Raw genomic sequence first — 26395 nt, 5'->3', positions numbered from 1 at the left:
ATTCTGTCCTCTTTGTGTTAGTTACTTTACACAGTTTTGTATCATCTGTGAATATTGATAGTTTACTGTGCAATCCTTCTACTAGGTCATTAATAAATATATTAATAACAACTAATAGATTTCCTAATAATAAGTCCAAAATGGCCACCCCACTAGTTGGGTCTTGAACAAATTGTTTACAGGTAATTATTCTCTTTAGTTACTGACAGAAACATGTTACCTTTTTGAGATGCTTAAGCTTCAGCTTCCCAGTTTATATACGGATAGGTAAAGTCTCCCTTAATAATTAGCTCATTGTGATTTGCTGCTTCATCCATTTGCCTCAATAATAGATTTTCAGTGGCTTCTATTATATTTGGTGGTCTATAGAGAACCCCTATGAGGATTTTATTATGGTTTTTCCACCCATAGAGACTCAGGTTCATCTCCCTCAAACATATCTTCCTACTGTAGAATAGGCTTTAAACAGGACTTTACATAAAAGACAAACCCCTCTCCAGTTTTTACGATCCCTTCTAAACAGACTGTAACCCTGTAAGTTCACCGCCCAGTCACAGCTTTAATCCAACCAGGTCTCCATTATTGCTGCTATTTCGCAATTTACCTCAGACATTATTACTTTTAGTTCATTAACTTTATTGGTCAGACTTCTAGCATTAGTCACCAGTTTAGAAGGTTTTATTTTAATTATTTTAAGTGTATTCTTACTAACTATTTGTCTAATTCTAACTGTACTAACCCCTTCGACCTCTCCATCCTCATTTCCATTACTTAGTCCCAAGGTCACTGTCTACAGTGTCTTCCCTTCTATCTCTATGATTGCCCACCACCCATTCCCTAGTTTAAACACTCCAACTTTCTAGCTATCTTCTCCCCCAGCACATCTGCACCCTTCCCATTGGGATGAAGAATCTGTAGCCAACAGCAAAGTCAGCCCAGTTCTCCAGGAACCCGAACCCCTCCTTCCTTCACCAACTCTTGAGCCACTTGTTTACCTCCCTAATCTCCCGCTGCATTTCTGGTGTGGCACTGGTAGCATTTCAGTAAGTACTTTGGAGGTTCTTGCCCTAAGCTTACATCCTAGTTCCCTGAAATTGTTTTTAAAAGGACCCTCCCCTTACCTCTAATTTTGTCATAGTGCACCATGACCACTAGATTCACACCAGCACTCCCAGTAACCTGTCAACCTGATCTGCAATGTGTTGAACTCGAGCGCCAGGAAGTCAACACATCGTTCGACGATCTCTGTCTTTTTGGCAGACTGCCCTGTCTGCCCACCTTATAATCAAGTCTCCCACTACCAGGACCCGTCAAGCCATCCCTGTGCTCCTATTCCTCTCCTTACAGAAGCAGGCCATATTGAGCTGTAGCAGCACTAATCCTGTAATGGCACTACCCTCATCTGCCAACTTTGCAAACTTGTTGGGGGTGTGCCAGTTCAGGACTAGCCTCCCTGGTTCTCCTCCCTCTACCCCTCCTATCACCCAGCAGGCTGATCATCCTGCACAAAAAGGGACAAGAGCTGAAAACTTAGTAAAACTGAGACCAGAGAGGTCTCAGGCCAACGTTCTGCAGCCTACGGTGCCATCCCAGTTTTAGCACCCAGACATCTTCTGCATGGAACACGACAACCATGAGTGAACCAACTCTGCATTGCAAAACCAGCTAATAAACCGTACAAGGAACAGCAGAAAGTGTTCCACATCTGCAGAATGGGATTTATTTCTAATGACTTTGGATGATCAAAGATTTTCAATTTGTTATGCAAACACAGACTCACAGGTTAGATAAATAGGAGAACATGAGGCGGCGAGTTGGTTAAGGTGCAGCATTGTTTAATGTTACAACCTAAACTCTTACGATGGTTTCTAAACTTAGAACATGAGGTTATCCTCCACAACTAAGAGAAAGAAAATCTGCGTAAACATAAGTCCCAAAGTGGTATTCTGATGAAATGTTCAGCATGATGGCGAGTGGTGTTGGGTGCCAACCAAGAGCACTTTTGTCACACCTGCCTAGTTATATATATATTCCAGGTTCTCAAATCACTGGCCGGAAATACCATTAGAAAGCAATGAGAAGACTTTTAGTGGGGTTGTTATTGGTAGGTACAAAAGTGTGCATTACACTCCACCAAAAGCATCAAGAGCGGTCCATCTACACCTCAAAAACACCTCCAAAATCCACCCCGTGGAAACGGGGGAAAAAAAAAACTCCTTTATTGTTGCCCTGATCCATTCTCATCTTGGCTACTGAAACACACCATGGCCTCATACAGCTTTATGTATAGTAGTTAGAGATGAGCGAACGTACTCGGTAAGGCCGATTTCGCAATCGAGCACCGCGATTTTCGAGTACTTCACTACTCGGGTGAAAAGTACTCGGGGGCGCTGTGGGTGAGCGGGAGGTTGCAGGGGGGAGTGGGGGGGGGGGGGGGAGAGGGAGAGAGAGCTCCCCCCTGCTCCATGCTGCTACCCCCGGCTTCACCACACCACGCCCCGCCCCACAGCGCCCTAGAGTACTTTTCACCCGAGTAGTGAAGTACTCGAAAATCGCTGTGCTCGATTGCGAAATCGGCCTAACCAAGTACGTTCATTCATCTCTAATGGTAGTCCATTGAGTAAAAGATGGCTGGATCACTGTATAAAAACTTTTATTTCATGTCATCCCTATTTCCTCAGACAGTAAGTTCTTGCAAGCAAGGGCCTCTTTCCTTTTGTTTATTAGTTTAACGGGGCTTTCCGATTCCCCACCAACTGTGATAAGTTACAAATTCAGTGGTATTTACAGCTCCTCTACTGATGACTAGATCCAATGCTGTAGCCCACCGTCCACCAGGTATTTGTTGTTGAAGAGGATGTCACCAGCTATCACATGACCACTGGGTGCCATGATGCCAGGAGTTCGGAACAGGTGGTGACACCGCAGCCCCTGACTGGCTGCAGTGGTCACGTGATATCCGGTGACTCCAACACAAAACACTGAGGACAGTGGGCCGTAGCGCTGGATCACGGTGGTAGAGGACAGCAGATTCTGTTACTTTAGCACAGTTGGTAAAATGGGGAAAGGGATATTGTTGGCCTGTAACTAGACAACCACTTTTATACAGTATGTAATGTCTGACTTTGTGTATGAGTAAGGCCGCCTGCACACAGGCGGAAATCCCGCGGCGGTATTTCCCGCGGGATTTCCGCCACTGAAAGCCTGCATAGTAGTGCATTACAATACGCACTTCTATGCAGACGGCCGCGGTTTGGCCGCGCGGCAAACAAACCGCGGCATGTCCTATTTCTGTGCGGGGCTCGCAGAGCCTCACACAGAAACGTCACTCACCCGGCCGCCGGCACATGAAAGAGCGGGGACGCCAGGCGCGGGTGAGTACGCGCTCGTCCCTGCGGGCTCTCGGGTCGGGTCCCGCGGTGAGAATTCTCGCCGCCGGATCCGACCCGCTCATCTGTAGGCGGCCATAGAAGTCCACACAAATGGACACAAAAATGGACCATCACATTAAGCTAACAGCACTGTTCCAATTAGTTTACCCAGTCCAACTAGTTAGACTTGGCCCTCGCTAATAAGTCAAAGTGTCCATAGCATAAACTCTATGTACATACTTGTGGTCTGGTAATAGCCCTGTACTCAGAACGTTCCCATGTGAGGATCTAACTCTGAAGCTTCACAAGCTCGAACACATTTAATTCATGCAGAAACCTTGTATCTCGCTAACTGGGAATTGTAGTCAATTTGCCTTGTCAGAAGATGTTATAGCATTCCACCTCCTCGGCTTTAGTCGGGCTGTGACAGCGTGGAGATATTTTGCACTCAATCATCTGAACAATGGGACTGTTTTTGGTTACTGTATTCTTCATGGGAACAGTGTCCCAGTTTGGAACATGAATGCCCCTTTAATCCCCAAATGCAGTGGTTGATTATCTGCTGTAATGTAGATTTGCATACCAGAGCTCCACCAAATGACCTAAATGAATGGGAACCAGCAATTACAGCTGGAGGGTGCGGGAGTGGAGCAGAAAGATAAGCAACCACTTTTTTTTTCTTTTATGCATAATAAACGGTTAGGACAAATCATGCAAATAAAAACAGTAGTATTTGGGTGCCAGGCGACAGTCTGCTAACTTCCTGCAGGATACCATGGAGGAGCACCTGGCACGTAGCCCAGATGCCTTGGATAATTACCTGCACAGCCCTCCTTTCACAGAACATGTTGGGGCTTGATAAACTACTAAACCATTCATCTCCATCATAGACTCCCATTTGCTTTTCCAATCATGAAAGGTTATTTTCCCAGAAGGGAAACAACTATCATAGATAAAAGAATACATCTTAATTGCATTAAGACTGAAGATGACGTGGTTCACTTAGTTATCTCAGCATTTGCCCCCAGGCAGTAGATGTTCAGCACTGATGTGCTAGGACAGGTTGTGACAATTCACCATTTGTTGGTCATGCTCACCAAATGCTTTATAGTCCTGGTTATCATCATGACACCCCTGATGCAAAGTCTACAGACCAAACCGGCTGCAGCTTTAAAGCTTTACATCTTATATAAGCTGTTGGGGTGGACTCACACAGGGCAATATTTTGTGCCATAGAATTGCTACAGATGGGTAAAATCTGCATGGAAATAAGGGAGATGGATTCTGGCTTGGCTTCCCAGTCATTGTTACAAGGCTTGTTTAAAGAGTCTAACATTGACTTGCAGGAATGCTGCCTTCCATAGGTGGCGCTGCAGAGGTATTTGCGTATTACCCAGAGGAGAATGAATGGCCTTTTGAGTCTCCTCACTCACTTTCTAGGTGCTCTCCTTAAGGAGAAAAGATAGCATTTCTGATCTGCATGGAAGACATGTATATTTGCCTGTAGCTTAAAAAAGTTACACCCCATATGAGTCGACCTTTCTATTACTTTCTGTAGCAACCTAACACAACCAAGCAAACTTTTATCACAGAACTTGTATGGCAAGATCTAAAAGCCTCTCTGACATGACAAACATTATCCCTATTGTAAGCAATTTTACTATGACCTTCTGTAAGAAGTACAGAGATGTTTGCTCTTCTCGTTCAGTTTGCAAAAGGAGTACCGACTGCCTGGCTGGCTCAAATTATGGACATAAAAATTAATGAGGCAGAAAAAGAAGGGCACCTACAGCAAAAACAATGCGTCTATTTAACCCTTAGAGACTCTGCACACATCCAAAAACTAAGGTCTACAAAACCAAATGGCACAGAGACCATCTATTCTGCAGAACCCAATAGTCTTGTATCATAACTTATCACACTCTCTCACCACAGCTGTGACTATGACCAACAAGAACAACGTAGCAGTCTATAGACCCTCTATTATACATACAAGGAAAAGCCATGTACGACCAATCACTGTGAGCAAACCCAATATGTGGAAATGGTTACAAATCTAAGTTAACTCCTTTTTCAATTACCACTAATTAGAATGCATTGTGTAGGAATGTACTGGAAAAACAATTCTCCATCTCCGAGATGTTCGTTATGCACCAACAACTGTGAAGGATAAACCACTATGACCCAGCAATACAAGTTGGCACTGAAGTCAGACTTAATTACCGGGGTTGTCAAAAGTATATTTTATAATATATGTAGTTAAATGGCCGGCCTTGATATAAAACAACAAAAGAAGCCTCTATTCCCCCCACGAAAAACAGCGGTCCGGCTCCAGTGAAGATCCTGCTGTCAGCACAGACCAGAAGTCAAGTGACCGCTGCAGCCAATCAGAAGCTGCAGCGTCATGTTCTGAACTCCTGGCATCATGGCGCCCAGGATGTGAGCGCTGATCCTAGGAGAATGGGTGGTGACACTGCAGCAAATCAGATTTGCTGCAGTGGTCACCTGACTTCTGGTCTGTGCTGATAGCATGAGTCTCAAGGGAGCCACTCCGCTATTTCCCAGGGGAAGGAGGAAGATAATTACTGCTTCTTTTATTTTGTATGATGCATGGCCATTTAAAAAAATAAAAAATTCTACTCGAACCACCCCTTCAATTAACATGGAAAAAAAAACAACAATTATAAAAAACATACCTGGAACATTTTTAGCCATTCTTGAAGGCCTGATGGTGGCTGCACTGATGTAATTCGACGTCGCTGCTGACCTTGACCATTTGCTGCCCGTAGGTCACCAAACGTTGTAGGTGTCGCTGAACATGGCACAAGACCTGTCGTACTGGAGACAAAGTAATCAGTGAGAATCAGAGTCAAGTTTTGTGTCTTATGAAGTACAAGCTGGCCTACATAGTAACAAGATGTACAATATAAAGTTTACCTGGAGACAATAGTTTTTTGTTGTTGTTTTTTTTAAATTTAAAGTCTGCTCAATATGCTGTAAACAAATAAATAAATGAAGTCATAACCAGCTCATCCGATCCTGTACCACTCCCTTCCTGCCAACGAGTGGCTCCCTGCTGGTTTTCACTTCCGGCTTCAGCGATGACGTCCCAAGAACAGGACATGTGATGGCTGCAGCTAATCTCCGGCTGAAGTGAGCCATTGTAGGCTAGCTGCAACTGGAAGTGAACAGCAGCAGAGCAACAAGGGGGCGGATGAGGATAGCATGGCTTCTGTTATTTATGGGGCCCCTGATAACCCCTTTAATAAGAAAGGGAAAGCAAATTTCTCTAATGCAGTAAAATAAGGCTGCATGACAATGTAGGCACACTCACTTGCTGGTGCACAACTCAATTCTTCTCTTCCTAATGACTGATATAATGAACACAGAAATGCAATTATTTCCATAAGTCTTATTGTATGGCTTTGTGACTTTCATGTCTACACATTCACTGGCCATAATATGAAAAGCTGTCTTCATAGATGCAGTTCCAAGTTGTCACTCAAAGTGGAGGGCACTGGGCGAGGATGTCATGCTAGTCAAGCATGTAAGCAATTTCTCAGGCAAGTACATCCATAGCCAACATTCCCACTGGGCATGTACACTGTCCCCCCTCACTAATTTAACACTGTGCCCATCAGAGGCACAGATTAGCGTTTAACCTGCTGCAGACTCTTAAGGGGTTAATGGCACAGCTAATTCAGTTAATGACTCTCACGTTTATTTCTGTAATCCGTTGGGTCATTGATTTCAGAGAGAGATGAAGGTTTTAGAGGGTAGATTCACATTTGGCAGGTTTTTATATATCGGTTCAAAGATAATGGATATTTACATCAAGATTCTCCTTCCACGTCTTGGAGCCTTATAGCCTCCCTGCGGTCTCTCCATTTTCCAGTGATTAACACTAGTGGAGGGAATCCCTTCTGACATTTTCATACATAAAGCTTTTATTACAATAGCAGCTTTGTGTTTCGCCACCTTTCAGAGCATAGGAATACTCTGGGGTCTACTAAGATTCATATAAAAGACTTCTGGTTTTAATCGCAGTGTGAAAGCATTAATGAATTATGCTAAACTGATTGCTCCTCTGGGGGTATCAAGTGGTCACATTCTTGTAAGTCCATAAATAAAGCAGCGTGCAGAAAATTATGTAGCTTTTCATTTGGAAAACAAATAGCAAAAGAGCTAAATGTACAACAGAGAAATAGCATAAAATCATGGGCAGATAGAAGAGCAATGGTGGAAACAAGGAATGAGAGAGCTTGTTGACTGTACACAGCGCTGATTGCAGAAGTCACTGGCATTCTGATAGTTAAATGAAGCGTATAGGTGACTGTGCTAGAACTTGTCACTGTGGGGAACTGTGAGGTCATGTGAATTTCAGAATCAAGCGATTAACCATGACTGCGAAGGAAGACTGAAGTGCCAGTGTCAGTGGGAAGCAAGCGAGGCAAAATGCATCAAAGAATAGCTGATCTCTGGATTGTAGTGCTAGCTGCTGCTTCAGGTGCTTAAAAATATATCTTCAGGTTCATGGTAAAGCTTCACAGGTACCTCAGGCTCATTCCCAGCGCATGGGGGAAGTCCTAACAGAACCTGACGTCTACTTACAGGTCATTAACAAAGCTTCAGTAAGTAGACCCTCAGGGGCAACACATCTAAGGTTTATTATATTGGCATTGGGAAAGCTTCAAAGTAACTTCAGGCTCATCTCAGCATACATGGGAAGCCTTAACAGAAGCTGAGGGGTATTGAAAGGACATTGGGAAAGCTTCATTAGGACATGATACTTGTTGCCAAAGCATGGGGGATGTCTCACCATAACGTCATATTTAATCACAAGTGGTAAAAGACGAATGAGAACCTCGGGTTTATTCAGGGTGGAAAGCATCTCAACGAAACGTGGTGTTTACTAATAATGGTATATTGATAAACAGAAAATGGTATACTGGTAAGAGATGGCTGGAAGGTGAACAGACTCCAGATCATATACTTGGGGAGATCCTCAAGACAGTCTCTGGAGTATTGATAGGACCACGAGGGGGATCTCATTTCCAGAGATGATTTATTTAGCTTCATATCCATCTGATTATAGATTTGTTGGGTTCAACATATATTACAAACTATAAAAAAAATATTTTGCAACGATTGTGATATTCGCAAAGTAATGCATCCAAGTTTACCAACAATTTTATTTTAGGATTGGAGAAAACAGCTCTCTGCAGCATTTTATTACAACTGCTCCAAATAGGGGCACCTCAGCAGATTGCTTTATGTAAAATGCTGCACAAAAAGCCAAAACTAAGATAGAACGAGGAAAAAATAGCCAAAACAAAAATAGCTGAGATAATTAATTCTGCTTGACATATTGAAATGAAACACAAGAGCCCCAGTGATACTGAACAGCAAACTGCATTTCGTGATTCCCCCGTCCACGGTAATGGCATAGCTTCAATCTCCCAAACTTGGATTTTCAACAGAGCCAACAATTAATCTGCTGTTATTCACGACTAAGAGACGACCCTCTGGAGTAGTAATGAAAGAAAAACTGTGTCCAAATTAAAGAAGCAGCTCAGCAGCTGGTGAGACAGGATGTACACTCCAGTCGTGACCAAAGCGGCTATTATTGAAGTTAATTACCTTGTGTACTCGGAGCCTTTGCAGGGTTTCTTTCCCAAAGAGAAAGAACGGACCTCGGATCCATGGTCCAACTTTCTCTTCATCTGAAATTAAAAAGAAAGAAAAAAAAAAAAACCTGTGCATCAGTGGAAACAATGTATCAAAGTCTTGTGTAACAAATGAGGTGTCAAATCAGGAAATGGAAAACAAAATGCTAAACGGATGTATCAGTGTATTTTTATTGAACCCAGCAAGAAAAACACAATAGCAAAATATATTCTTTGTGAAATAGTAAGGACAGGGGATTGGGATATGTGATGGAAGTTCCCCAAATATAACCCTATTCACCAATAGGACATCTTTGGGATCATCTACAGCAGTCCCTCTACCGACTACTATTGTAACAACCATCCATGAACAGAGAACCTGTTGCTATTTCTCACAATACTATAGGAGCTTTACAAATTAATTTCATGCGTCGCTCAGTCCTATAAAGCACACCTCATTATAGAGACATACAGGGAAGGGAACTTAACGACTTCCAAGTGATTTACAATTTACATATCAAATGAATTTACATGAAAAAAAAAGAAAAAACACAATACTGGGCTGCCCGCCATTTATACCAATGTGACCTGCTATAATGAGACTGCTGTGCGGACTCATGTTTAACCAGGCTCTGCAACATGTGGTTCTTCTTCCACAGATGAAAAGACTTTGTTTTACAATGAGGAAACCGCATCACTTATTTCAATTTAGAACCGAGCCGGTTACTTCTGCCTCATCTAACCGAGTGAGGAGAAATCCAGCTCCACGCAACGGCTCCGATGTAATTAATCTTGCAAGTCATTAAAATATAGATGTGTTCTGTAACAACTCCGGGGACCTACAAATCTGATCGGATCACAACAACATATTTATAAAAAGGAGGAGGGTGAGCGATGTTCCCACTCGCACAGAGGGCATCCATGGTGGCTGGCAATACCGAATCCGCAAAAGGCAGAAGAATCCTGGCTTCGAGGCAATGCCCAGGTGTGTAGACATCACAGACGGTGTATGGCGTGCCATAAAGGACTAGGAATGTACACCGCCGTTAACAAGAAGCGTCCTGTAAAGTTAGGACTCCGCGGCTACTACCGCACAGGATTAATATTCAGCACCATGCTCTGCTGCCGGATAACCTTGTCTGGGCAGCTTACTAACTTCTCAAGTCCTATAGGGTTACGGATCTTATAGCCATAGCGCTTGTGTATAGGATGCCAAGGAGAGGCACTGCCCATGCAGAGTGTGGAGCAGCCAGCAGCTCAGGGTCATTGTCCACATCATCATGCCCACTCACACAGAAGGGGAGACACATGAAAACACAAGATCCGCTCACAGTGACCAGGGGGGCACAGCACAGTATAACCTTGGCAGGAATCTTACCAGACTGGTGGGCAAATAGCTGGAGAATCGCTCCCATCCTGGAAGTTTACAATACTGTAACGCCGCAGAGGGCATTGTTACCAGACACAGGTCCCAAAATGCTGCTCATCTATCAGATCCCGAGCACATGAGGAGTCCTCCGGGGAGAAGTAGGGATGCAGATGAAGGTGAGCAGACGCTAGACGGGCGCTCCTATGCCAGTGTGTGTGCCATCTGCAGAGGCAGGAGGGGAGGATGCACCAGCTCATCACCTTACTCTGCATCCCCGCTAGCTCTCCCCCTGGCAGGGCGGCACGGCTCACTACTTACTTTGTAAAAGATCATTTTTAAAGTGCCGTAGAAGCCCATGATGCCGGTGGTGCAGCTGCTCTATGTATCCGTACTAGATGCCTGCTCGGCGGCTCCTGGCTGCCCGGACGCTGGGGGAGGAGGAGGAGGAGAGCCCGTGTCCCGGTGAGTGTGAGAGCGCAGGGTGTGCTGTGGACATGCTCGGACACGTCAGGAGAAGGCAGCAGCGGCGGTGGCGGCGGCGGCGGCTTCACCCAGCAGCGCACACAGCCAGTATCCCCGCTGACAGCAACTCCAGAGACTCAACACGGGAGGGGAGCAACCACGGGGAGGGGTGGCAGAGAGCAGCACTGATTTCTACCAGCGCCGCTCAGCAACCATCGGATGACAGCCTCCCCCCTGCTTCATGGTACAGTCCGGGCTCTAGCTCCACAGCCCACACATCAATTATATGGAGAATCACGGAGCCTGTCAGCACAGTGCGGAGGGAGGGACCGCGGCCGCTGCACCTTCCCTCCTCCCCTGTTATACGGCGGCAGCGTCACCCCGGGAGACCCCGGCTCCCCCCGCCTGTCACGGTGACTGACAGCAGTGACTACAGGGGCCGCAGGTGGGAGGAGGCGCAGAGCAGCAGATGTATGCTGCCGGCGCGGAGGCAAACTTATACGGGGACCATAGTGCGGCTCTATGTAGGAGGACGGCGCCCTGCACACAGCAATGGTTATGGGGGAACATGGTGCGGCTCTATGTAGGAGGACGGCGCCCTGTACACACAGCAGGGGTTATGGGGGAACATGGTGCGGCTCTATGTAGGAGGATGGCGCCCTGTACACAGCAGGGGTTATGGGGGAACATGGTGCGGCTCTATGTAGGAGGACGGCGCCCTGTACACACAGCAGGGGTTATGGGGGAACATGGTGCGGCTCTATGTAGGAGGATGGCGCCCTGTACACAGCAGGGGTTATGGGGGACCATAGTGCGGCTCTATGTAGGAGGACGGCGCCCTGTACACACAGCAGGGGTTATGGGGGAACATGGTGCGGCTCTATGTAGGAGGACGGCGCCCTGCACACAGCAATGGTTATGGGGGAACATGGTGCGGCTCTATGTAGGAGGACGGCGCCCTGTACACACAGCAGGGGTTATGGGGGAACATGGTGCGGCTCTATGTAGGAGGATGGCGCCCTGTACACACAGCAGGGGTTATGGGGGAACATGGTGCGGCTCTATGTAGGAGGATGGCGCCCTGTACACACAGCAGGGGTTATGGGGGAACATAGTGCGGCTCTATGTAGGAGGATGGCGCCCTGTACACACAGCAGCGGTTATGGGGGAACATAGTGCGGCTCTATGTAGGAGGACGGCGCCCTGTACACACAGCAGCGGTTATGGGGGAACATGGTGCGGCTCTATGTAGGAGGACGGCGCCCTGTACACACAGCAGGGGTTATGGGGGAACATGGTGCGGCTCTATGTAGGAGGATGGCGCCCTGTACACACAGCAGGGGTTATGGGGGAACATAGTGCGGCTCTATGTAGGAGGATGGCGCCCTGTACACACAGCAGCGGTTATGGGGGAACATAGTGCGGCTCTATGTAGGAGGACGGCGCCCTGTACACACAGCAGCGGTTATGGGGGAACATGGTGCGGCTCTATGTAGGAGGACGGCGCCCTGTACACACAGCAGGGGTTATGGGGGAACATAGTGCGGCTCTATGTACATCTCTGTAGGAGGACGGCGCCCTGTACACACAGCAGGGGTTATGGGGGAACATAGTGCGGCTCTATGTACATCTCTGTAGGAGGACGGCGCCCTGTACACACAGCAGGGGTTATGGGGGAACATGGTGCGGCTCTCTGTAGGAGGATGGCGCCCTGTACACACAGCAGGGGTTATGGGGGAACATAGTGCGGCTCTATGTAGGAGGACGGCGCCCTGTACACACAGCAGGGGTTATGGGGGAACATGGTGCGGCTCTATGTAGGAGGACGGCGCCCTGTACACACAGCAGGGGTTATGGGGGAACATGGTGCGGCTCTATGTAGGAGGATGGCGCCCTGTACACACAGCAGGGGTTATGGGGGAACATGGTGCGGCTCTATGTAGGAGGACGGCGCCCTGTACACACAGCAGGGGTTATGGGGGAACATAGTGCGGCTCTATGTAGGAGGACGGCGCCCTGTACACACAGCAGGGGTTATGGGGGAACATAGTGCGGCTCTATGTAGGAGGACGGCGCCCTGTACGCACAGCAGCAGTTATGGGGGAACATAGTGCGGCTCTATGTACATCTCTGTAGGAGGACGGCGCCCTGTACACACAGCAGGGGTTATGGGGGAACATAGTGCGGCTCTTTGTACATCTCTGTAGGAGGACGGCGCCCTGTACACACAGCAGCGGTTATGGGGGAACATGGTGCGGCTCTCTGTAGGAGGATGGCGCCCTGTACACACAGCAGGGGTTATGGGGGAACATAGTGCGGCTCTATGTAGGAGGACGGCACCCTGTACACACAGCAGCGGTTATGGGGGAACATAGTGCGGCTCTATGTACGTCTCTGTAGGAGGGCGCCCTGTACACACAGCAGCGGTTATGGGGGAACATAGTGCGGCTCTATGTACGTCTCTGTAGGAGGGCACCCTGTACACACAGCAGCGGTTATGGGGGAACATAGTGCGGCTCTATGTACGTCTCTGTAGGAGGGCGCCCTGTACACACAGCAGCAGTTATGGGGGAACATAGTACGGCTCTATGTACGTCTCTGTAGGAGGGCGCCCTGTACACACAGCAGGGGTTATGGGGGAACATGGTGCGGCTCTATGTAGGTCTCTGTAGGAGGGCGCCCTGTACACACAGCAGCGGTTATGGGGGAACATAGTACGGCTCTATGTACGTCTCTGTAGGAGGGCGCCCTGTACACACAGCAGCAGTTATGGGGGAACATAGTACGGCTCTATGTACGTCTCTGTAGGAGGGCGCCCTGTACACACAGCAGCGGTTATGGGGGAACATGGTGCAGCTCTATGTACGTCTCTGTAGGAGGACAGCACCCTGTACACACAGCGGGGGTTATGGGGGAACATAGTGCGGCTCTATGTACTTCTCTTCTTCATCTTTACAATTGGGTTTTAATCTCGCTCACTTACAGGGGGCCACAACAGAAAATTGAAATCCATTTTCTGGGGCCCCCAGGAGACCATACACCATACCATCATGTAGCGCATCCATGCCCTCCTATTCGAGTGCACTATTAGGATTCCAATATAGGACACTAAAAATGAGATATAACGCCAGATCTGTCTTTTTGACTACACCCTGTATAGTAATAGTGCACAAGGGGGGGACATATGGGTACACCAATCTTGGCCCCTCTCTAAGCCACCATAGTAAGCAGCTGCCAGGAGCAGTGTTATTTCTGGAGGACTGTTGGCTTCCCTCATGTCAAGGATGCCCAATTACATCAACTAGTACCATGCAAGGGCTCCATGTGTCCTGCAGAAGCAAGGTTCATATCCACTGATCTGGCCTAGTTTCCCTCGGACATCAAAAACTCTTGATTGCGTTTGCGAAGTTTAAAACGTATCGCTCAGGATTACTGGGGTCCCCTGGATGAATGCAGTGGCGCTCAACCATGTATGCTGCTGCTCCATTCATCTTCATGGGACTGCCAGAGATAACAGAGCGCTGTACTTGACTACCGCCAGCAGTCCTGTAGAGATGAATTGGCCCATTCATACATGGCATACAAATTCGGTGCCCCCCTTGAGCTTATCCAGCATTCCCATCTGGGGCAGCTTTGTATTATTTCCAGGCCACCGGACATGTGTGAATGCAGCCTGTAACACAAAAAGTGCAAGTGAGCTAAACATGTTCTCACTGTATTTGGCCTCCAGAGTTTCTGCATATGTATTAAACCGTCTTGCCTCAAGTCGCTGGGTTATGTTCCTAGTGAAAAAAGTTGTCCAAAAGTGGCCCACTTATGTACTAAGCCCCCACAAGGATTCTCTCAGCATTTATGGCATCTTCCGAAAACCATACAGATTGATGGTGCACTGTCGTCCTACTCATGTAACCGCTTGTGTTACCCAGTGCTGTGCTACAACGGACACCCCAAATCGTCATGCTTATTCTGGTTCCTGCGGTTCCTAACAAAATGCTACACATGAAACAATCTTAAAAATCTGAAAAGCAGATTGTGCCCCCATAAGTGGGCTGTCGACCTCCCCAGCCGGCAGAGAATACCCTCATCACTCTCATCCATCATGAGGAGCATTGTGCTCCTGTGTAGGAATACAAAACTGAGGGGTGAAGGGCGCAGGATAATAGATTCCCTTTGGTGCTAATGAATATGATCTTGCTTATGGAGAACAAGGCCAAAGAATCATTAAGCAAAATAATTGCATTTACCAGTGTAATTATTCCGTCAATACGTCCCAGTGGATCCTCATGGTGGCTGACATCTGCCATCTCCACCCTCCATAGTGTAGAATCATTACTTAGATTAAAAAGAGGTTTAGAAGTATTGGTAAATATATTTTTAAGACACATTTTGCTAAGTACTAACGGATTGCTAGCAGAGACTACACGATTATGTAGTAGCAGTAACTAGTTGGCTGCCGTGCCAACCTGTGCCAATATCTGCTGCTGATGGATAAATGCCCGAGTTTGTCAAGGATTAAGGCAATTAATTTTTTAATTAAATTTGAGGTTATTAAAATTCGAGATAAATGGAGATGAGATGCACAACGCGGGCCAGTTGTTCCTTTTCATCTTTATGGAGACTGGCAGCTGTAGAGCTGATAAAGTTCACTTGAGGCCCCTCGTTCTCATCATGAAGGGGGTCCCGCTCTTATGACCTGTCTAATCAACAACCATGTCCAGCCCCTGACTTGAGCTTGAAGCCACATTCACCATATAGAGAACATACATTTAAATAACGTGAGGACAATAAGGACACGCAGGGACAGAAAGAACTGGCGGCTCGGTGAACAAACACCAGGCAGGTGGGAACTCTATTACGGGCAAACCTCAACATTAGGCCAGCTATTTTATGCTTGAGCCGGACACAACTGAAGATATGTTGGTGGACTGGTCCGGTGTCCATAATCAGACGTAATGCTGCATGCAACGTGCTTCTGTCCGGCATAGGGAGACATTCGGCTTAAAAACTAAGAACCGTTCTGGCCCGGTCAATTTCCATCTGGATTTTCACTACAATGCCAAGGCAAAAGTGGCAAGGCAGCCAAATATATGGCAACCTGGCCTTTGATAGACTGTATGAATGAGTTTCTCAATCATAAGGCCCCTTAAATGATTAAAGGAGTTGTCTGGTTGTAAACTATTGATGGGTAATAGGATAGATTAGTGGGGGTCCATTGCCTGGGACCCCCTGCCAATCAGCTGTTTAAAATGCTGGCATGCCTGTGTATTGAGCCGATTTGTGCAGGACACAGACAGCTATGTTATTACACACACCCCCCCCCCCCCAACGTGTTGGCACTTTGCAGTAAATAAGTGAGTTTTGGGTTGCAGTTTGGGCACTCGGTCTCTAAAAGGTTCGCCAGCACTGCCCTATATAATGAACCACTGCGTCTAAAGACAGTGAACATCGCTAGCAGTCTTATTCAAGCACATTTAATGCTATCCTTAAGACTGTTACTACCCCTTGAAGAGCTGTAGATCACGTTACACACATTCCTAACACAGAAGACCCTTATTTAAAACATAAAGACCACCACATAAAAGGCGCACAAGTCTCTTCCTTCCATTTGTATTTAAATCCAATCCAGTAGAATATCTGTACAATAGAGACATAAAGCGGGGCTCAGTGATGGTGTATCCGGAGGTGCGGAGTGCTGTGGGCTAGTAAACATGGCCTTTTTGTTAATATCCTATATCTGTCTAATGGTGACAAAGTGTCATTGTCAATCCAAACAAAGAGGATTAGGCTGGAAATACACAAAGAGCTCAGTGCTAATCTTGGTGCGCACCACATCTAGGGCAGGTATACATTTTGACATTATCTCACTTAGGACAGCTTTACATGGGCGTAAACGCATTTACGTGTACATTTACACCTTGTTTTTGCTATCGGGTGTTACATATTTGTGTGCGCACTTGTGTTTTTTGCGGAACCTTTGCCATGTGCAAATCGCGCGCAAAAAAACCCCAAAACACAGTAACACTTCGTTTTTTATATTCTACTTGGCTGCGCAAAAACAGACCATGCTGCATTATTTTTTTGCAGGACAGAACTGCACAAGCAAAATGCGTGCTTGTGAACGAACCCATTGAAAATCAATGAGTTTTACGCGCTGCGTTTTAAGTGTATAAATACGGTGACGTGAATCGGGCCTTAATGTAACCATCCTGAACTTATCCCTCTTGGTTTGTCAGCAAGGCCGGGCCGGTCAGCACGTACTGCGCATTCTCTGCCCTCGGGATGAAATCCCTCACAACTGGAAGGAATGCCAGGCATGTAGAGGTCATGCCTTGTTCTCTGAAGCCTAGCTAACCCATTATCATTAACCTAGTGGTGTACACTTACCAACCAGGCAGGTCCTAGAGAAAGATTAGTCTAACCCTAAACAGGTGTCAACGGGACGATCAATTTCACAAATTTATCTGCATGCTGTAAGATTATTTACATATGTGCATAGTGAAATGTGTTTACTCTGGGAGCGCTGCAAATAGTTAATTAATTAGGTCAGTTGAGATCCATTTTATCCTATAAACCCTCACAGAGATAGTCCAGGTTTAGGGCTTTCTGCACTGGCCGGGCTGTTGGGTTTTTGGTATATTCTCAGATTTTACTAATCTCAGCTAGAATTTTTTTTTTTAAAGAAGGGGTTCGAGGAATGTAGAAACTTTCTTAGGACTTTCTTCTATGACAAATACTGTATGTTTAAAAAAAAAGCGCCATCATTTCAGTTTTTCCTATTGATTTCACTGGGAAAAGCCTTATAACATTTGCCACTTTAGGAGTCCATATATACAATAGTACGTATGAACATAGAAGTACTCTATGGGTGAAATAAAGTAATTGATTGTTTGCAATGGTCGAAGCTACAGTATGGCGGTCTTGAACAATTAGTTACTAGGCACTGACTTAGGTGGCAGTCCCACACTGCATAAACCGCATGTGGCCAAGACCCAGCCCACCCGCGGCAGTGAATGGTTGGAAGATTATGCTAGTAAAAAGGCAGTATTAAAACAAAAAAAAAACAAAAAACAACTTACAACCAGTGGCTCCTGTGGGTGGGTCAGGTTTCAACTGCATGCGGTTTACGCGGTGGGATTATGAAGTCTGGGCCTTAAAAAAGCATGTTTAGACAAACCATTCAGTTGGCATTGGGATCATGTGCAGAAAACGGTCTGATGCCCATAGCAACCAATCACAGTTCAGCTTTCATTATGAAAACCGCTCTGGTAGAAAATAAAAGCTGAGCTGTAATTGGTTGTGCACGCAAGAAAAAAAACAAACCACAATGATGATCTCAACCCTTGAAATTACCAAATAGTTCAAAAAGTTCTAAATCTCCTCTTTCCTTGCGCAAATGTGCAGGCAAATAGAGCATGCTGCGTAGTTTTTTGCAAGGGTTCTATTTTCTGTCCATACGAAAAACTTTCACACGCAAATACGTACACAAATCCCATTTATGTGATTCAGGCCTTAGAAAAATCCTTTATATAATCATAATCAAGTGCGTTCTCATACAGCTAATGATCCTACAGCAGAAGCAGCAGTGGTCCCCGCCAAGTGTTAAACATTACCTTCTGCTTTCCTTAATGAGCAATGTTATTTTAAGAATTATAGATTGACGAAGATGTGTGACACGAATCCCAACCAAAATGTCTAACGTGACACTTCTGAGTCATAAAACATCCCAGATGGGCAGCTTGTATAACCTTCACAACGTTCCCTGGAGGACGCAACTCAACGCCTATACTGTAAAATAAAACATCTTGCCAAACCCAAACGCAGACAGCGTCGCCTTCTCCAGTACTCGCACGCACCGAAGAAAGGTCAAAAGACAACGTAGTGGAAGCCATACCATTGAGCTAAATATACGACATGATATATTTGTCGATGGACGCCGAGCATCATTCATCTGAGGACAATGAAAACTAGAATGGGTCAGGAAGGATTCAGCCAGTCAAATCCATTATTCGTCTTCCCTTTCATATGGTTTCACAGAAGCGCTAAAGTAGGTAGGAACTTGTAGGAAAAGTAATTCCATCCGTAACGTACTGAACTGAAAATCAACTCAAAACTTGGTTGAAACAACGATCAATACATTAGAAAGGTGTGGAAAGTTACATGAAGGACATCTCGCTTACACTTGAACACGTCTTCTCATGTACAAGGCCGGCAATATGAAAAAAAAGAGAAGAGGGAGGCTTCCTATGAGAACTAGATCAAATACACGGAAAGCACAAAGAGAAAGAAAAAAGCTTGCATTTTGTCCTTTTATTCTAGTTCAGATGTAGATTGCAGCAGTTAATTAGATCACTACCGCTCAGGACTGCGGTACCTTCAGGGAAGACAGAATCTCACACTTTCTATCAAATAGAAAAGTTACATCTTCGTCTTTTTGGACTACAATTTAACCGCTTATCCCGGACAGGTTTGGCAGCTCGTCTCCCTGCTTTGGCAATAGCCAATCAGAAATGCAATTCAGCCAGGATCGGACAGTTGGTAAATACTGTAAGCATATGTAGCCACCAAGTATCCACTGTATTGTAACACTGTGATAATTAACTACATGTTGGAGTATTGTCCCCTTCCAAACAGGCTTCCTCAATGGCACGCTGGATCTTGTTCATGTTGGCTGCTGATTTAGGGATAGGAAGGTCTGACTAATGAGCTACTGTCATGGACCAGTGAACCAAAGCGTTCCCACAGCTGTAACAGGAACTAAAGGCCCTTTTAGATCCCGCCAATTTATCATTTGAATGAGCGACTGACCTCATCCTTCACTCTGTTTATACAGGCAGATACGTCGTTGTCTCGTGAGAAATCGTTTATTAGTCGGGTTCCAATTCCTGTGCATACAAACCCCAAATCTCCATGTTAAGGGGTTAGAGAGGACTTGTCACCTGAAACGCCTGTTTCAATAAATACTTGTATTCCCCATGGGATACCAATTCTGGAGGAGCTTTTCACATAACTTTGCACTGTGTCGTTCCTCTGTTATCCCTCCTACATATTTCTGAATAAATTGACAACTGGGTTTTACCATTCCTCTTGTCTAAAGGGCCTGTTTCTTCACAATCTAGTACGATCACCACTGATTGGACAATGTCAGATATGTTGAGCAATTACACGCTATTAAAGTAAAAATCAAGCACCTAGAAGGAGTTGTTATTTTGCTGCAAAACTCGTCATGCAGTTACATCTCAGGCAGATATACAAAAGGTTAGAGTTGTGGTGTGATTAGATGAACAGTTTTGCCACCTGAGGCCCTAAAAGTAGTTCATTGGCCTATAAAAGGCTCTCAGAGGCTACTTGTGTGTAGTGACCTCTTCTTCCACTTGTATAGGGCTTGTTGACCACTAGACGCCTCTACGATACAATCACAGAGATTTCATCCAGTTAACAGAGTTTGGGAGGGGGCCATTATTGGAATACGAGAAGCTGGATGGTCATAGCAATGAATCACTCGCCACCTGGGATCTTCTGACCAGACTATTAGGAAGCGTTGGGATGACTGGATGCCCGAAGATACGCACACATGGTGACCGGGCTTAGGACGCACTCAACAGACTACCAGTAGAGAGGATAGTCTGCTTGTTCAACAAGCAGCTCCAACTGTTTCGTTGTCCACCATTCAGACAGAAGTGGCACAATCGTTACAGGTCCCTGTGTCTGTCGGAACCATTTGCAGGCACTTAGCTGAAGGACATTGAGTCTTACTGCAACTATTACTGCCTTTAACACCCACCATCGTTTCCATTTGTAGTGATGTTGTGAATAACTACAGCGTGGAACTGGGTTGTCTTCAACTGACAACAGCCGTTTTCATGTCTGGAGACCTCGGGGTGAGCGCCTTAATCCTGCCATTGCTGAAGAGCGGCACACTGCCCCCAGTGCTGGTGGGAACTCTGCGGGGCCATCGCATACGACAGTCGGTCACCCCTAGTAGTGGTACAATGGACAATGACAGCTCAGTGTTATGTTCAGGACATCCTGCAGCCACATGTGTTCCTCTCATGGTGGCTTCCATGAGGTATTCTGCAGCAGGATAATGCTGAGCCGCCCATCAAGGGGGTCACAGGAATGTCTCCACAACATTGCCACACTTCTGTGGTAGCCCGGTCATCAGATTTATTACTAATAGAACATGTATGAAACCATCTAGGATGCGAAATTTGACAGCCTTCAAAACATGCATGATTTAGAAGCTCAGTTACAGCAAATGTGGAATGATATGCCGTAGGATACAATACAGAACCTTTAGGCTGGATTCACACAGGGCGGATTTGCCGCGGTTCTGCCGCAGCAGATCCGCCCGCGGCCGCTAATTTAGGGATTAGCCAGCCATGTGGACGAGATTTCTCAGAAACCTCGTCCACATGGGACGGCTAATCCGCTGCGGTAAATCCGGTTGAAACCGTGGCTGCGGCGGCCGCAGCTGCGGTTTCAAAAGCAGTCTGTTTACAGTTGGTTTTTTGTTTATTTATGTTACGGCCGCGCTCTCCTCTATGGGAGAGCCGGCCGCAACGGAAAAGCATGCGGCCGGACCGCTTCAAAGCTGCCGCAGCTTAAACCGCAAGATTTCCGACGAAAATACGCCCCGTGTGAACCCTGCCTTATGTCTTCATTGCCCGCTCATATTGCATTTTGCATCCGAGCTACAGGCAGACCTACAGGGTCCTAGAACCTCCCTCCAAGTGTTCAGTTTTCAGCAATACGTTATCCTTTTGCTATGATATTGTAATAACTAACTTCACACAATCACACATACAACGTTTCACCAACTCCGACTACTTCTAGGTGCTTGATCTTTGACAACAAGTGTACAATTGCAGTATCGCTGCCTCACTTTCTTATGTGCACATTATCTCTTCTGACATCAGAGAAGACGCAAGAACTTCAGAAGCGGCCGCTCACCACACCAGGAACACCCAGGGTACAGGAGGGAGAAGCAAGACAGAGTGTGTGACCACCTTGAAACATTTGAAATCCACAGGAGAAGAACAATCAAAGTCCATTTTTTTACATTTTTAACTACAATCTGCCATTTTGCAGATTAAGGTTGTAGAATGTGTTGGTTAAGGCAGATAAAAGAAAAAAAATTACGATCCTAGTCCATTCCAGAGCGGAGAGAAGAAAATAGTTACTTAAAGAATGAAGCAAACAGAACATGTTCAAAAATGATAATGCCTTTTCCTGTCCATTGTACCTGTGCCAGTGTCCTTTTTTCATTCATAAAACAAGGGAATATAAAGTGACAGTAGTAGCACTCCCTATTGTGCACGGCGGACAATGGACCTTGGACTGTCAAAACTCAAACAACATAATTACCAAGATGTTGAAACATTGAATAGTCTGTACTCTACCCTTCTCACTGTACATGTGGACAAATGCATTGATTTGTAGGAGATAGAACAGTTTGTGCTGATGGGGTACCAGGACTCCTAGGACCATTTACCCCGGCCAGGATGGAAAGGGAGGAGAAGGGAATGATATAAGAAATCATTATCACTTCTAGCCAGTTTCCAGCTTTAGAAGTGTTCCATTAGGCCATGTTCACATGGGACGGATTTGCTGCGGATTTTCTGTGTGCCCTCCCCCCCCCCTTCCCGCCTGTAAAATCTGTAGCATTCACAGAAGCAGCAAAGTGGATGAGATTTTGAAAACTTTACAGAGGAAAAAAAATCTGCACAAAACTCATGTGGAAGTTGACATGTAGCAGGATTTAAATGAGGTGGTGAATTTTGCACCAAAATCCGTTTTTAAAGAAATATGTCAAATTTAGCACTAAATGGTGTCCCTGCTTTTTTCTTCACTAGTTGATGACTCTGGTACCCGCAAAATTTGTCATTGCAGAAGGGCCGCGGGTCGGGCGGCTTCTATTGAACCCAGAGCCCACACAAAAATGATACATGCTGTAATTTTTCCCTCCGCTCACAGAAACCAAAATTGGTTTCCGCGACAGTGCAAGAAGCAACAGTTTCCCATAGAATGTACCGGACAATATTTGCTGCGGATCTGCGGCAATTTCAAATTAAAATGATCAATTTTCAGTAAACGGTGACTGTAATCATTCTTTCCCCGAGTCCTTCATTTACTGGAATGGACACAGAATAGAAACAGCAGGTGGCACTATTCTAATATTAGTCCTGGAATACCTGGGGATATGAAGAACGTTTTAAAATAATTGTAAACACAAAAAATGTTTATAATTATGGAATTGATTGAATTACAAGTTTACACCCACACACAACAAAAAATCCACGCCAAAACTAAAAATGTGTCAAAATCCATAACGTTGGTGCAAAGTTTGACCCAGTTTATGACGTGAATCTGCAGCAGATTTCACTCCTCCAGTTTAACCCTTTCCAATCCACTGTCTGACCTCTGCAGACATTATGATTTAAGGCTGTACAGCTCCGATGTTGGAAGACGTCCATCGGGGTTCTCTTACTGTATATACTAGCCTCTCTCTGTTGGAGCCTATTCAGCGTGTCACCTCATGCAGTACTGGCTTTAGACAGCAGATAGCGTTGTGGTATAATAGCAGAAAAAGAGTAAGCCCCCTAGGAAAACCAGGATACAAATTGGATTTGAAAGGGTTAAAGGGTGAAATCTTCTGCGGATCTGCATCAAAATCCACACAAATGACATGTCGCGGTCATAATACGGATTTTGATGCAGATTTTCAGATGCAGAAAATCCGTACCATTTTCCACTACTTGTGAACGTATCCCAAACAATGTATTTCGCCGGAAAGCCTTTAAAGTAAAGAATGGAGGTGCAGAATGAAATGATCTATTCAGCTTTGAGCACCGCTGTATTTATCTAAGAGGCCACAATATTTCATAGAATTCTAGGCATGCGAAAAGCATTTAAACAACACATTTTTGTATCACATGGAAGCTTAAATATTACATTTGAGCGAAGAAGGTCTGATAACTAAATGCAGTTTCACAAAACTGTCTATTTTTCAAAACTAGAGCAAGAAAACTGAAGCCATCTACAGCAATAAGAACGCCCGGGTCACCGATTAAATAGCATATCCATCACATGTCAACACTTAAAAGTACAGATTGCTTTCAAATGTGTCATGCCCTCCCTTGGTACATCTAGAATAATGCGTTGCTTCAGGTTAACTGCTGTCACAGCAGATGGTACTGGGGGCATAAAGTTAAGTGCAGGAATGTCCCGGCGTGGTACCACACAGCGATGTGTATCACAGCTGGAGTAGACTGTACCATTACTCTCTACAAGACACAGAAAGGAAAGAACAGTGTGAGACACTTATGGGCTAATCAATAAGAAAGCCGTTTACCGTTCTCATCCAGCCTTCTTCTATACTAAACTATTTGACTATTTTGCAGACTAATCAAATTGGTGCAGCCTAAAAGGGAACCTGTCACTCACTGAACATCTGAACATAATGTACGATATGCATACATCATGGTATAAAGCAGGAGGCGCTTACAGAGAGATATAGCTTTATGGGAAAATATTCAGTATAACTTGTATTTCACTTAACGTATTGCTTTTTCTATGCTCAGGAGTCCAGTGGGCGGTCCTAATCAGTGATTGACAGCAATCTCTGTATTCACATAGGGAAGGCAGTCAATAACTGGTAGGACCGCCCACTGGACTCCTAAGTATAGAAAGAGGAGAGATTTAAATACCAGTCAATAAAATACAAGTTATACTGAATCTTTCCCCATAAACTATATATCAATCAGCTCAGCTCCTGCTGTTCTATAATATGATGCCTGCAGATTAAAACACCATGCCCAATGTGACAGGTTCATTTTAGAAAACCACAATGCAACACTTGCAGTCAGAATTTTCAGAACACATTAGCGTCCATTTAAGTAACCTGGACCACCAGCTCATGGCCCACACATCGGCTACCCCTAGCATGGCTTCTGATTCTACAATAAGCTGTATTTGTCACCACTTTTTCCCTGGTGAAATAAACAAAGGAGTGGCCAAGTCTCCATAATGTTAGTAACCACATCTCATATAATTAGGATTATATGTGTACTAAACAGGGAAGATTCCTAGTATACTTGTCAAGCATCACATGACAAGTTAAAGGGGTTTCCTGGGCTAGGATGCTGACCTATCCTCAGGATGGGTCATCAATAGTTAATTGCTCAGGATCCCTAGCAATCAGACGATCGCCCAGCCCACTGAACTGAACAAGAATCGTATCCATTCATGAAAGAAAGGACAGCATGAAAAAGGTTGCTGCTGTCAAAAAAAAAGTATTGAGTCCACCCAACAGGTAATAAAATCCTGATCACAGCTGAGACCCCCATCGATCCTGAAAACGGGTCTTGTTTCTCCCTTTTCTCCTCACTGCACCCTCACAGTGATGTGGAGATTAAATGGGACACCAATTCAGTAAGTGCGGTACGGCTCCATGAATTTCAATGGGGCTGAGAGAATAAGCCGAGTACAAGTGCTTGGCCATCACCTGCAGTCCCATTGAAGACATCCCAGCTGTGAGGCCCCTCATCAATCAGACTTCTATCACCTATCCTATGGTTAGGTGATAAGTCAATGTAGGAAATCCCCATTGAAGTTCAAGTGTTCACTTTTACTTCCTGTTCTTGGGACGACTAATCAATATGCTGAATAAAAGACGTGAACAGTACACCTGTTAATGCCTTATTAGTTTAGTTAGATTGTCTGCTATTACACAGCAGCGTTTCTCCCCTGCAAATCCTGGAGGAGCGATGCCAATTGCAGCTGCCACCTGGATTCATAGTCACTGAACCGAGACGTCCAGGTGGCAGCAGCGATCGGTGCTTCTACCCCAGCGTTGTGCAGGGGAGAACCACTGTTGTGTAACAGCAAGCTAAGGCTGCTATTACAGCAGCCACCGGCGCTCACATTTACCCAAAACACACAGGTGCCGCCTGGCAATTGTCGGGAAAATGCGAACACTAGCACCCCAATAGTGACTTCAGTCCACATTTTATTAGTAATCAATGCAGAAATTCAGTTACTTTTAAAGGGTTCAGTTTCTCTGTCCTGCAATTGTATTTACAAATGGTACTCGGCTTTATACATGAATTATATCTAAATTGTAAGAGGAGTTTAAAAGGTGAATATATATGTAAAGAGCCCAAAAGAGCTCACAAAACCCAAGGCACCCATGCATCTTCAACAACTGTTGGACAAACGACCGTTTTTCCCTGGCTCCCCATACACGTGAATGTCCGGCTTGGTTTAGGGAGTTAAGACACAGCCAACTCAGAGGCTGACTTATCTGTTGGGCAATAGAAGGATTCGGCAGAAATTCGACATTCCCAAATCTTCTTTACCTGATATTATCTGTCAGGGAAAAGTTAACGGTTACAGATTGGGGGGTCGTCCAGCTCCGCCGTTATCAGCGGATGACTAACACTAACGTGTATTGGGCCTGTGGTCTACATCCATTAATAACTATCAGACTACAATTTCTTAGGAATGAACAGATTTTTTGGCACCTGTAC

The 26395-nt window shown here is 45.4% G+C and overlaps 1 protein-coding gene across 4 annotated transcripts in view; it reads right to left on the bottom strand.

Moving 5' to 3' along the window:
* The window catches only part of FBXW7 (F-box and WD repeat domain containing 7), a 173943-nt gene that overhangs the window by 20581 nt on the left and 126967 nt on the right, over positions 1-26395 (bottom strand). For 2 of the 4 annotated variants that reach the window (XM_066573647.1, XM_066573648.1), the window contains 2 exons: positions 9012-9094; positions 6068-6209 (listed from right to left, as the gene is read on the bottom strand). In XM_066573647.1, coding sequence (XP_066429744.1) covers positions 6068-6209; positions 9012-9094 — 225 coding nt within the window. Of the gene's footprint in view, positions 1-6067; positions 6210-9011; positions 9095-10415; positions 10666-10724; positions 10979-26395 lie in introns of those variants that run through there. The other 2 variants (XM_066573651.1, XM_066573650.1) reach the window with 2 other exon arrangements.

Source organism: Eleutherodactylus coqui, chromosome 7 (assembly GCF_035609145.1).
Source record: "Eleutherodactylus coqui strain aEleCoq1 chromosome 7, aEleCoq1.hap1, whole genome shotgun sequence".
NCBI classification, from domain to species: domain Eukaryota; kingdom Metazoa; phylum Chordata; class Amphibia; order Anura; family Eleutherodactylidae; genus Eleutherodactylus; species Eleutherodactylus coqui.
Note: the sequence above shows the minus strand (reverse complement) of the source record. Positions and strands in the feature narration are given on the sequence as shown.